Source organism: Cydia fagiglandana, chromosome 24 (genome assembly GCF_963556715.1).
Source record: "Cydia fagiglandana chromosome 24, ilCydFagi1.1, whole genome shotgun sequence".
Taxonomy (NCBI): domain Eukaryota; kingdom Metazoa; phylum Arthropoda; class Insecta; order Lepidoptera; family Tortricidae; genus Cydia; species Cydia fagiglandana.
The window spans coordinates 1807031-1821126 of NC_085955.1; the positions used below are offsets into that span (position 1 = coordinate 1807031).

Consider the following 14096-nt stretch of genomic DNA (forward strand, 5'->3'; position numbering starts at 1 on the left):
CTCTTGTCCACGAACCCGAGATAGTGTATGGGCCTCGAAGAAGCGGCTAAAGGGATCTGGTATGACTCTCTCTGAATTTCTGACAAGCACCCGTCACAGTGTCTTTATGGAGGCGAGACAAGTATACGGCCTTAATGGATGCTGGACAAGCGAGGGTCGCATTGTGGTGGTGTGCCCAGATGGGTCGCGGCGAAAAGTAACCTCCCTGGCCGAGTTGCGGGCCCTGCCTGCGCCCACTATATCTAACACCGCCGCGCCGGCCCCTATTGCTGACGACTGCCCTATTACAGAAGCCCCCGCGTCTGAGAGATTGGAGCACACAGCGGCTGCTGGCGTCACCCCGTCGGCTTCGGGGCCAGCGCTGAAAGCGCGTCCCACCCGGGCCGCCAAAAAGGTTCCAGGTTCCAACTCTGATCGTCGTTGATTGCCGTATTTTTATCCCTAAGTCTAAATTTCTTTGTTCTGGAAGGCAGGTACTTCTGATAACGTATTTCTAATTTCTTATCTACCTTAAGTCTGTTTCTCATTTCTAATTAAAAATCGAAGGTAACTGCGCTCTGTTTTCTCTGGATAGTCGTACTGTCAATGTCACGTCACTTTTGACAGCTACGTTCCGTTTCACCTTTGCGAAAAGTGTATTTTTCTTTTGGGGAACTAGCCCTTATTTCAATTTTATTGTGACTGTACTTATAATGTGATTGTATTATAAATTACTGCCTTCCTGTTTTTACTGTTACTGTTTGTGTTGTTTTCATGTGTTTATGTTAATTCTTTATGCTTTTGTGCCAGCTGCCGGCGAGTGAGTGAGCAAAGTTTTAAGAGCTACATATAGTCATTTTATATAGGTATATTATTATTTTTCTATATTTATTTTATTTTTATATATATATAAATTACCGCATATTCTTCCTATAATGTCAAACGTTCTTAATGCCTCCTCAGGCAGTGAGTTTTTTTCACTATCCTCATCCAGCCTTTATGATTCATTTAGCGACGCTTCGGACATACCTGACTTACGCGAATGTCTCCACTCTACTTTCGATTCGGCAAAAAAGTGCTTCAATGTGGTTCATATTAACGCACAGAGTGTACCGGCCCACTTTTCTGATTTACTAGCCACTTTTGACTCTGATAACATCCACGCTATACTTATATCGGAATCCTGGCTGAAACCTTCGCTTCCCTCAACTCTACATATATCCTTTGTCTGGGTACCGATTAATTCGGAATGACAGATGTGGTTTTAGGGACGGCGGTAGCAGTATGGTCCGGGGTGGAGGAGTTGCCATCTACATAAAAAGTGACTTCCCCTGTCAAGTGGTTGCACAGTCTCCGGCGGCGAACTCAAATTCTCCAGAATTTCTCTTCCTTAACGTCACGTTACATCATAGCAACGTTTTGCTTGGAGTTTTTTACAGCCCTTCTTCTAACATCAACTACTTCGACTCCCTTGAAAATACTTTAGTCGATCTTTGTCCACAGTTCGCTCACAGTATCATTATGGGCGACTTCAACACCTGTCTTGTAAAGAAAGACGTCCGCTCTCGTAAACTCCTTACTTTGGCATCGTCCTTAAACCTTGAAGTTCTGCCACTTAGTCCCACACACTTTCCCCACAATGGACCTCCCTCTCTTTTAGACTTAATTTTAACTTCATCTCCCGACCTAGTTTCCAATCACGGCCAATTCAATGCAGCAGCTTTTTCTAACCACGATCTCATATACGCCTCCTTTAATATTCGCCCCCCCAAAAGGCGCCATAGGGTAGTGATGCGTCGCAACCTCCATGACATTGACCTGGAAGCCCTTCTTGGCGATTTACGCAGTGTGAGTTGGGCATCTGTGGAGGAGTCTACCGACGTGGAGTTTAAATTAGGAACTTTCAATGATGTTTTGCTCGCGACTTTCGATAGACACGCCCCTTTAAGACCAACACGAGTTAAACATTTTCCTGCGCCTTGGCTGACTACGGACATTAAATTACTTATGGCCAAACGGAATCGTGCTCGAGTCAAACTTCGCAAGGACCCGTCAGAAAATAACTTACAGGCTTACACATCTCTGCGGAACCGTTGCAATAGAGCGTGTAGAACGGCACGGCGGCAGTATATACATCAGTCCATCGATGATTGCCCCCCAACAAAACTGTGGAAGTTTTTAAAATCACTGGGGGTGGGCAAATGTCAACAGAATTGTACGGGTGTTCTGGATGTAGATGCCATCAACCGCCACTTTAGCGTTTCTCCTGTGGAGCTCGATTCCTCTGTAAAGCAACGAACTCTATCCCTGCTTGATAATACGCCACGCCCCGATACACAGTTGTTCCAGTTCGACAAAATTTCACCGCAGGAGGTTCTTACTATCCTTAAAAAAATTAAAACGAAGGCCGTTGGTCAGGACAACATCAGCTTGGACATGGTTTTGCTCGTGGCGGAAGATATTGCTCCCATTTTAGCTCATATAATTAATTTTTCCTTCTCCTCTGGCACTTTTCCCACCACGTGGAAACTTGCTCAGGTTATCCCACTTCCTAAAGTCCCTAGTCCCACGTCATTCTCCCAGTATCGTCCTATTTCTATTCTCCCGATCCTTTCAAAAGTCATTGAGCACTTTGCGAATGAGCGCCTGTCCTCTTATCTCAATCGTTACAGCCTCTTCAACACACTTCAATCCGGCTTCCGCCCGGGACATAGTACTGTCTCTGCCTTGGTGAAAGTGACCGACGACATTCGTTTGAATATCGAGAACCGCCTGTTGACGGTGTTAGTCCTGTTGGATTTTAGCAGCGCTTTTAACACAGTTGACTTTGATATTATGTTAGCTCTGTTGCGTAATCTAAACATGTCCCCGTTGGCACTGGCCTGGTTCCGAGACTATCTCTTTGGGAGGCGCCAGCGAGTCAAGGTTGATGACAGTACTTCTGACTGGAGCGAAATTACGGCTGGTGTTCCTCAAGGTGGTGTGCTGTCCCCACTGCTATTCTCAATTTTCATTGATGGTATCACGAAATCTCTGACTTCGTCATATCATTTATATGCAGACGACTTGCAGATATACGCAGCGGCTAGCGTTGATGATGTCGAGTCGTTGATAAGCCAAATAAATCACGATTTGACTTCTATTCGTGACTGGGCGGAGTCGTTTGGTCTAAAGGTAAATGCTAAGAAGTCGCAGGCAATTATGGTTGGTGGCGCTTATTTCATCTCCAAGTTGGCTGGTCAGATAATACCCAATATTTTCTTTGATGGAACTCACATTCCCCTCTCCTCTACTGTCAAGAATTTGGGCATTATCATGGACCAGACTCTTTCCTGGTCAGCTCACGTTACCGAGGTCAGCAAAAGACTTTTCGCTTCACTGCACTCCCTGCGGCGCCTACAAAATTTTCTCCCACTTCGTACGAAGGTCGTCCTTGCCCGCTCTCTCTTGCTTCCTCTTCTGGACTATGGGGACATCGCGACCCTGAACCTTAATGAGGAACTCCTTAATAAGATGGAGCGCCTGCAGAACGTCTGCATAAGATTTATATTTGGCCTGCGAAAATTTGACCATGTTTCATCGTTCCGTTCTCAGCTTGAGTGGTTACCTATCCGCCGCCGTAGAGACTTGCACATCTTATCTCTACTTTATAAGGTGCTGTTCTGCCCCTCTTCTCCAACTTACCTTGCAGAGCGGTTTAGGTTTTTGGCGGATGGTAGTGACCACCGGCTGCGATCTAGTGCGGATCTATCGCTCCCCATATCCATTCCTCCCCACAAACACCGGTCTTACAATAAGTCATTCACGATACACTCTGTGAAGCTATGGAACGCGTTGCCATCCCCGTTAAGGCAGTGTCAGTCTGTAGCGTCGCTGAAGGCAAAATTAATGAGGTTATGGCAATAACACAAAATGTCAACTGAAGGACACGTAGGTAGGATTGTGCGGTTATATATATTTATATATTTGTATGTATTTATATATATGTATGTATATATTTATTTATTTAGAAGTAATTAGTAATATTGTTATGGACATGTAATTGTTTCGTATATCTATATATGTATATGCCTTTGCACCTAATGCATCACATTGTATTAAGTTATGTTCCTAGGGTTAGCTACTTCTTTTAAGTCTCGCCGTCATGTACATTTTATCTTAGTTTGACTACCATTTCATATGTATCTCTCAGTTACTTAAAGGTTAGCTGGAAGAGATCCCTTAACGGGATAAGTTCGCCTTTGTACACATTTATTGTATTCTCTCTGTGTTATGTACTTGTTTTGTGCAATAAAGTGTTTACTACTACTACTACTACTACTACTAAAATCATTACTTACATGCCCACATTCCCACAAGCTGTTAACTATTGCCCATAAGGAGAGAAAACTAGTGTGTTCGCGCGAACTGTACATTTTTCTCTCCTGTGGAATAAAAGGAGGACCTTTGCCACGTGGATAAGGGTTAAATAAGAAAATTAACCTTTATAGCCCTTAACTCTTGTTTATGTCTACAGGAAAGACGTAACACAGTTTTCTGTTTGATCCAAATGTACCTATGGCTGAAGAATTTCCAAAAAAATGATTTGATTAAAAAAACCTATTTATTCTTCGAACCAGCTCACAAAAAGTCAAGAGAATAGGTTGAGAATTGCGACCTGTAGAGGAGAACATTCGGATATGATATACGAAAGCATTTGTGACGTTATCTATGAAATGGGACCTTACTGTCGATGGCGCTTACGCCATTATTAACGATGCTCCGATATAAATACAATGCCGCGCGACGCTGTGCGGCGTATGCGCCATCGACAATAAGGTCCCTTTTCATAGATAATGCCCCATTTTTGCCGGAGACATTCGCTGACGCTCGGTCAATCTCGTACGGTTGGTAAGGTTACCACAATGGTAAAGACACGGTTACCACAAGTCCTTGTGGTAATTTTCTAGTAAAAGGTTGCTGAGGTCTAGACCTGAAACTGGTTACTATATTAGGTACATGCTTGCGAAAAAGCTTCATACAGCCAAGCCTACCAGTCTGTAGGTTACCAAGTTACCCTACTAAAAATTTACCAACCCCCTCAGTTAAACAGTAGATTTAGGGGAGACCGAGGTGAGTTGTGACAGAGGAGAGTAACTCTCAACGACGATGTCACAACTGTTGTGACATCGTCGATTTTTTGGAATCTAGAAACTAGGTCGCAACAGTGTGCGTTTGTTAGCTCGTAACTTGAATTAACAAACGCGCGCTATTGCGACCTAGTTTCTAGTTTATTCCAAAAAATCGACGATGTCTCATCTCTCCTCTGTCACAACTCACCTCGGTCTCCCCTATAGAAATAATGAAACAGAAGCGTGATAGAACGGTCGTATTGAAACTGTAGCAAAGATAATTTAGTATAGAGGCGTAGTGTAAAACTAAATTTTGTAGTCACAGTAAATACAGCATTGAACTTTTAGAACGTCATTTGACTTTGATCCTTATTCTTTCACTGATAAATGTTAAATTTATTAAATATCAAAATGTGTCGTCATCTACACGAGTATAGGCCAAATGTTCTTAGCCTGAAAGATGGCAGTAAATTTACTGTCACCACAAAATTTACTTTGACTCTATTGTAGTGAGAGTAGTTAGCTAGATGTGCCCCAAACGCGTTAGTTCCACGTAGCATTATTCCCAATCGCATTTTTCCCCACTCGCGTTAGTTCCGCGTAGCATTATTCCCAATCGCATTTTCCCCCACTCGTGTTAGTTCCGGGTAGCATTATTCCCGGTCGCATTTTTCCCCACTTTTCATGGACGTCACACTAAATTAATAGGTTATGTAGATTAGGTTCGTTAGGTAGCTTCAGATGCTCGAAGGGCAAACCGCCCAGAAATAGGAGCCCCGCGAAGCGGGGCTCCGTCTAGCTAAGTTGTGAACTAAATAACGAACGTTTATTATATAGGCTAGGTCGTCAAATATGCAGTACCAGGCAAGTCAAATGTGACGTAGTGGAAAGTAGCAGGCATGACGTCGACCAGGGGAATGAAGGTGGCGGCTGTGTCCATGAATCCGTGCACCAGCAGCGTTGGAGGTAGCGAAGGATCTCCCCAGGACAACACTGGAAGCAACTAGTTGATTACAGTTAGACCAAGATAGCTGCAGCGATTTTGATAGCACATACTGTGCAAGTGTTTTAAACGACAAACTTCTATGATATTATGACGTATATATTATAACACTTACAGTCTGCGCTATCGAAATCGCTGCAGTTATTTTGGTTGAACTCTAACATGCGATGCATTCAATAACTTTTTCCGTAAACAGTTTATTATTAATAAAAATTACAATATCTGAAAGTTTATTAGTAATAACAATATCTGAAAGAGTGATTTATTTGGTAAAACTAAAAAAGGATACACATTAAATCACAATAAGTATCTGAAAAAAAAAAACTTACTTGCTAACTTTCCCCAAGGCACTTTCAAAAACCACTCTTTCATCGGATTTTCCGGCATTTTAAATTAATTGTATGCAATTAAAACTTGTCTAAAACAAACATTATGTGTCTAGACGTGACGAATTCATTTGACATTTCCCAATATTTATCAATTCTTTATCGAGTTTATCACTGCAAGGCAACAATCACGTATGTGATGATAACAAATAAAAATCCAACACAAGACGACGACAATGGAGCCACGTCGTTGTGTCGCCTAAATAGTGTTTAGTTAAATAACTAAACATAAAATAAAAATGAATATATATGTTAGTATCTTGGGGACCTTGCCACAGGGGCCTTTTTTAGATTTAGTTTAGATTAGTTTTATTTTATTTTAGAATAGTTTGTATTTTAAATAGTTTAAGTTTAATTTTAAGTTATTTTTATTTATTGTTTTTTGACTTGTTTTTGAATTATTTTATAATATATGTTAGTATGTAGGTAAATAACAAGCCCTGGAAGCTCCGGCCCGGTCTAACGTAAGTTATCCTTTATCCTTAACTGTCAACGCTTGGAAACTAATGAAAATAAATAATTAAAAGATGACTAATTAATATAGCACGCGGGATATGCACTAGTCGGCTACTAAAACGGTCCTAACGTACGATCAATGCTAATGTGTTACAGATATGGCTATAATTATGCATACTAGACTATTAAAAATAAAGGAAAAAATCCAGGATTTTCCAGTTTCGGAAAATCATATGTATCATATTTGATACAATGCCAATAACTCGACAAAATAGTTATAATTATTACGTCTGGTCATCATCACATTCATCACGTAATATTCAGAGTAGATTTATTTAAAAGTAGTTCATCTTCAAAATCAGGCATTAACTTGGACAGAGGTAGGGGTAGGTCTTAGGTATATTATACCTAATAATAATTATTAGGTATCTTCACTTTCAATTATGCATTGTTAGGGTTCCGTACCCAAAGGGTAAAACGGGACCCTATTACTAAGACTTCGCTGTCCGTCCGTCCGTCCGTCCGTCCGTCTGTCACCAGGCTGTATCTCACGAACCGTGATAGCTAGACAGTTGAAATTTTCACAGATGATGTATTTCTGTTGCCGCTAATATAACAACAAATACTAAAAACAGAATAAAATAAAGATTTAAATGGGGCTTCCATGCAACAAACGTGATTTTTGACCAAAGTTAAGCAACGTCGGGAGTGGTCAGTACTTGGATGGGTGACCGTTTTTTTTTTTTGCTTTTTTTGCATTATGGTACGGAACCCTTCGTGCGTGAGTCCGACTCGCACTTGCCCGGTTTTTTTTATTTTATAACAAGGTATATTTGAATTTTGCAAAATTGTACTTGTAACTCAATGTTCATACCAAAATATATCCTTCGATAAAAAAGTAAAAAAATACTTAGTATAAAATATATCCTAGCGATAGCAGAGGACGCTGGTTCGATCCCAGCCTGGTGTAATCGAGGGCTTTGGTCACTTTTTCTTAATAGGTACGTAATGACATTTATTTCAATTTAAAATATATCCTATTTTTGTTATATGTAGATGTAGTTAAATGTATAAAATTAGGTACTTTACTTTTGATTCAGATAAGAATGTTTTGTAGTTCGCACTGCCTTAAAGGGGCCCACTGATTAACAGTCCGCCGGACGGTAACGGCCTGTTAGTTGTTCGGAACTGTCAAAATTTTGTTCTAACTGACAGGCCGATACCGTCCGGCGGACTGTTAATCAGTAGGCCCCTTTAGAAGTACCTACTGTTATGCTGTGTAACTAATTTGTACTTATAAAAAGAAACTAGTATTTAATATAATAATAATAATTCTGTTCTACATGACATTAAAGCTCTCCAAGGGGCCTCTACGTGTTGGATCTATATCCCTACGCAAGCCTATCAAGAGACCGGGATCTATAGGCCCGTGAAACCCAAAATGGAGTAGGTACAAATAATAATTCAGCCTGGGCACAGGCCTCTCATGCGCGAGAAGGCTTGGCCTAAGTCCCCACGCTAGCCTAATGCGGATTGGGGACATCAACTTTGAATTTCTTCGCAGATGTATGCAGGTTTCCTCACGATGTTTACAGACACAAAATGTATTATCCGTTCCCACCTGTCATTCCGTACGGCAACCGAATGATAATTCCGAGTGTGCCGCCTGGCTTAAAGTCGACCACTGACTAACAGTCCGCCGGACGATATCGGCCGGTCAGTTGTTCGGAACTGTCAAAATTTTGTTCTAACTGACAGGCCGTTACCGTCCGGCCGCCTGTTCGTCAGTGGTCGGCTGTATACTTGCGATTTTTTTTAGGAAATAAATGTAATTCGCACAGGGGGCCGATTTTTGAATTTCGACCGCTCGATTTTGTGTATTTCGTTCAATAATATATCCAGTACCCGGCATGTAAATTCTACTAATAGAATTGAAAACTAGTGGTTAATACCACTCGATTCCCAATTTTTTTGCTCGTATTTCAAAAATTAGCATTTCGCTGTTTTCCACCGATTTTATAGTGACGAAATCGAACGCTCAAAATACAAATCGGCCCCCAGGGTCGAGCAGTCACTGTGTTCGAGATTTGGACGTCAAACCAGGCGTGGCTCACTTCGCGATTTCGTCGCTTTGCTAGAGGTAGCTAAAAGTACATCCGTTCGACCCCAATTTTGGGGTTTGCCATAAGCCGCGCGTGACGCTGTCGCCACCTAGCGGCCATATCTGTGCTGGGGGCCGATTTTTGAAATTCGACCACTCGATTTCGTGTATTTCGTTAAATGATATCTCCACTACTAGGCATTTAAATTCTACTAATAAAACTGAAATCGAGTGGTCAATACCACTAGATTCCAAATATCGATCGCTCGTATTTCAGAAATTGGCATTTCGCCGTTTTCCACTGATTTTCGAGTGCCGCAATCGAGCGATTGAATTTCAAAAATCGGCCCCGTGACAGGCGCGTTTTGTTAGAGAGTGAGTCTTCTGTACCTAGTACTATTATTTATTATGTGGTCAAACATTACGTTACTAAATGAACGGTGATTACCTACTGTCATTGTACTTATACTGTGTCATAGATTGTTTATTTACAGGTACGAGTAAGTCCATATTATACTTTATACTAGAGATGCACCGGATATTCGGTTACTATCCGGTATCCGGCCTATCCAGCCATGATTTTAATATCCGGCCGGGTATTCGGCCTATCCAGCCATGATTTTAATATTCGGCCGGGTATTCGGCCTATCCAGCCATGTTTTTAATATCCGGCCGGATACCGGATAGTAACATTGCTTTCGGAGTAAACTAATTGGATTTAAGAAACAGTTTTGATCATAATCGTATTTGTTTATTATTTTAAAACAATTTAAACATTCCACTGATTTGCACGCGCACTCATTTCGAACCTAGAAATGAGTCCGCGCGAACATTCACTAGGAAACAGGTCAAGCCTGCAGAATGCGCACCTGAAAAACCGAAATGTAGGTATAGTTCCGCTGGCCGAATATTCTGCAGGCGGATACCGGATATCCGGCCAAACGTCAGGCCGAATATCCGGTATCCGGCCAAACAACTATCCGTTGCATCTCTACTTTATACATAAGTACATAACATTGGTTATTACTAATACACTGCCGTATTCGAACTTCAAGATATACACAAGAGACGACACGTACTAGATCTATTCTAGATACGTTATAGTTATCAACTAGTTCACTTTTGCAACGCAATTCGGGCAACCAATGTCACTTTTACGTTAGATAGCGTAAGATATCTATTAGATGTGAATTGGATATCTAACTCATAGCCCGAGCAAATCGTTCAAGAGTATCTCCAGAATCGCGCAAATTCAAATTTGACAGGTTAGATCTTAAACATATCGTTATCGTATCTTGGTGATGTCTAAAAGATATCCAGTATTTTGCTCAACGCATAAGTATTGCCATACAACGTGGCAATGCGGCCAGCCTTCTGGGCACACTGCCCATCGGCAGTGACTTGGGGGACGTTTTTTATTTATAGGCTTTTTATTTGAAGTTTATTTAGTTTAGAGATAGTTTGTATTATTATTTGTAAGCTTATTTAATGTTTTATATTTACTTAATAGTGATAAATAAATATTAATCTTGTACAGTCACCTGCAATAATATTATGTTACACAAAGATATCTAATAGATGTCTATTTCAAAATCCGAATCGGGCCCACAATCTGTTGATGTTATGAACGTTAGTAGAATCATCAACAAATAGATCTTAGTAACACATCGTAACTGCTCTGAAGTAGTCGTGTAGAAAAGTAACTGATATAATATGAAAATTCATCAGAATTATTTTAAGAGCCCTTCAACGTGCACACTAGCGCCACAGCTAAAAAATCGAGATTATTTAAATTTAACGAAAGATGTTGAAAAAAGGGGGCCGCTACGGACTGTATTGTGTATTTAAGTACCTTTTGAATACATCAAACTAGTTTTTATGTTGCTGGTTTCGTCGATCTAGGAACTCAAAAGAAAAACGGCCGTTTTAACTTTGGACGCATAGATTGCCGAATCCAGCAACATAAAAACTAGTTTGATGTATTCAAAAGGTACTTAAATACACAATACAGTCCGTAGCGGCCCCCTTTTTTCAATATCTTTCGTTAAATTTAAATAATCTCGATTATTTAGCTGTGGCGCTAGTGTGCACGTTGAAGGGCTCTTAAAAGTTAATATTTTTTTTTATGGAAAGGTGTATCTGTAGTGATACTTATTAGGATGGTGTTATGTTAAAAAAATAATAATGTTAAAGATCTATTTCTTTTTAGTTGCGTTAGGTGAGTAAATAACTAGAGTTTAAGTTTTTTTTGTTGTTACATAATCAATTAAAGTTTAAATGGTAAATTACCATTTTCGTTCTTTCGAAAAATCATCATCTTTTGGATTATTTCTGAATAAGACATAAGACATCATTAGTTCGTATTAAAACTTATAGTGGAAATCCGTGGTCTCTGCCTACCCCTCCGGGAAATGGGCTTGATTATATGTATGTATGTATGTAAAACTTATTGTCAAATACTAAATTTAATAGTCAGTTTACTCATTCCTATAAAAATTATACTACATTATGTATTTTAAATTACAATATTGTCTCTACGTTTTTATATTGACTGTCATTCGCTTTTCCCGTGGCTCGTTCAAATACAATCAAATGTTATTTAAATTTTCTGCGTGAACTATCGAAGCAATATTATTTGTACCTCCATTTTGGATTTCACGGGCCTTTAAATCCCGGTCCTTTGATAGGCTTGCGTGGGGATATAGATCCAACACGTAGAGGTCCTTTGGAGAGCTTTAATGTCATGTGGAACGCCTGCTGGAACCCGTTCACTGGCACAACAATAAACACCCATGAACCGGTCTCAGCAGGCATTGTATAAAAAGTGAATAATACGAGTATACCGGCCTATGGATTGAAATTTGGGTGGACAATGATACTGGGCTATTGTAAAGAGTTCGGACACCAGCCATAACAATGCTAGCAAGCAATATTATTATTATAATGCATTGTTTAATGTTTCAGAACTTCACAATCACTGTTATGGAAACTTCGCAGTCTTGACACAATACGACAGTGTTAACTCCAGCCGAATACAAAGTGTGAGTTTGAATCAAATAAGCAGTCAAAATTTACAAATTAAACATAAATTTAAAACAAAACTTAAACCAAGAATAATAAAAAAATTAGAACATTCTATAGAAACAAATGAAAGTCCGAACGGTACTCAACTACGGACAAGAGATGGTCAACACTTTCTTAACCAGGTATTGATAGGCTATCAAATTAATAATTTTCAACAGCTTAAAGAAACTATTCAAGGTTCTGTGCAAACTAGAAACCAAAATGCGAACGAAACCACTGGACTGAAGAATATTGTACGCATTAGAAGAAATAAACATTGGAGGCCAAAACGCATTTTGCTTAACACCAGAACCTATCGAAAAGAACAAGATATGAAGTCATTTAAAATTGGTTGGTTCAAGAGCTACGAAAATATTCAAAACCACGTTGTTTCCGGTTGTTGTACGGTGACGTCCAACACAATATCAATTCGCAATTCTAGTACAAAACCTGTTCATAATTTCAAAGCGCCTGACTATTTACCACCAACAGATAAAACGACATCAAAAGCTCCTAAATATTTACCACCAAAAGATAAAAAGACATCAAAAGCTCCTAAATATTTACCACCAAAAGATAAAACCACATCAAATGCTCCTGAATATTTACCACCAAAAGATAAAACAACATCAAAAGCTCCTGAATATTTACCACCAATAGATAAAACGACATCAAATGCTCCTGAATATTTACCATTAAAAGATAAAACAAAATCAAAAGCTCCTGAATATTTACCACCAATAGACAAAACAACATCAAAAGCTCCTGAAAATTTACCACCAAATACTGAAATGAAAGTTCCAAATGTGAAATCAAGTACTGTTACACCTCCTGATGAGCGAGGAGATATACCTGATGAAGATATTACTACAATTACACCAGTGATAGTTAAGCTTGTTCCCCCTTATGACGCGATAGAGCGTCCTGACACACCCGTACTATCAGTTTCATCTTCAAGTGTTACTATACCAAAAACAGACACTTCTGAGAGTAGTATTCTAATGGAAGAAAAATCACTTTCTACGACAACTCCATTTTTTGGTGGGATTAAAAACCTACCTCCTGGATATACTAAATGGAGAGACCCAGGAACACCCGCGTCCGAATTATCTGGATCATTAATGCCTATGCCTGTACCTCCCGAGACTGATGATAATGATAATGTACTAACTTCTACGCCAACTAAAACTACAAAAACACCCGATCATCATAAAATGGATGAATCTTGTCTACCATCTAACCATTTTACCGGACCGGTATACTTACCTCCTAAAGATTCTAACAGCACAGTTTCAGCAACGCCTACGTCATCTCCTACAAAACCAGCAATGACTAGGCCAGCATCGCCTGAATCTGATGATGATAATTATGATGCTCTACCAACTCCGTCGTCAAAATCAGCAACAGATATACCCGATCATCAGGAAGGATCTCATCCACCGACATCTTTCACAGGATCGGAATTTTCACCTCCTGAAGCTACAATCATGCCTGCAGTGGAAACCATGTATGACTTTTATGAACCTGCTTAAGTTTTTTTTAAATAAATATAAATAAATGTTAGAAAACGTCTTACGCTATCAACCTTGCCCCAAACTATAGTTCGTTTTTTTAGCATTAGAAAGAACTTGCAAGAGTGTAAGCGATCTTGGCATGTGTTTTAATTGAAAAACGCTTTTTAAAAATCAAAAACGATTACTTATGAAAGCAAAAGAATATTCACCTCACTAGCTCGGAAAGCCCTTTTTTATTATTTAAAAACAGATAGCAAAACTGCATTTTATCCACAATAGTGCAAAGAATATTTGAAATTCGAACGTGTTATTAGATACTTTTTTTAAACAAAATAACATGAATAGGCCAGTCCAGACAGGACAATTTTCCCCTATCTGATTAAATTGGTTGATCAAATCAAATCAGATGTGGACACAAAATAATTTTATACTGAATTGTATTCAATTAAAAACATAGTACAAATAATTTTATTACATGATTTT

General features: G+C 39.5%; 1 protein-coding gene across 1 annotated transcript; it reads left to right on the top strand.

The window, feature by feature from the left end:
- Positions 1 to 12890: 12890 nt before the first annotated feature.
- On the top strand, positions 12891 to 13631 carry LOC134676582 (mucin-2-like). Its single transcript, XM_063534973.1, has one exon. The coding sequence runs from the start codon at positions 12891 to 12893 to the stop codon at positions 13629 to 13631; it is 741 nt and encodes a 246-aa protein (XP_063391043.1).
- The last annotated feature ends 465 nt before the right edge of the window (positions 13632 to 14096 follow it).

Coding starts and splice junctions, on each gene's coding strand:
- LOC134676582 (XM_063534973.1), top strand. CDS start 12,891: ATGAAAGTTCCAAATGTGAAATCAAGTACTGTTACACCTCCTGATGAG.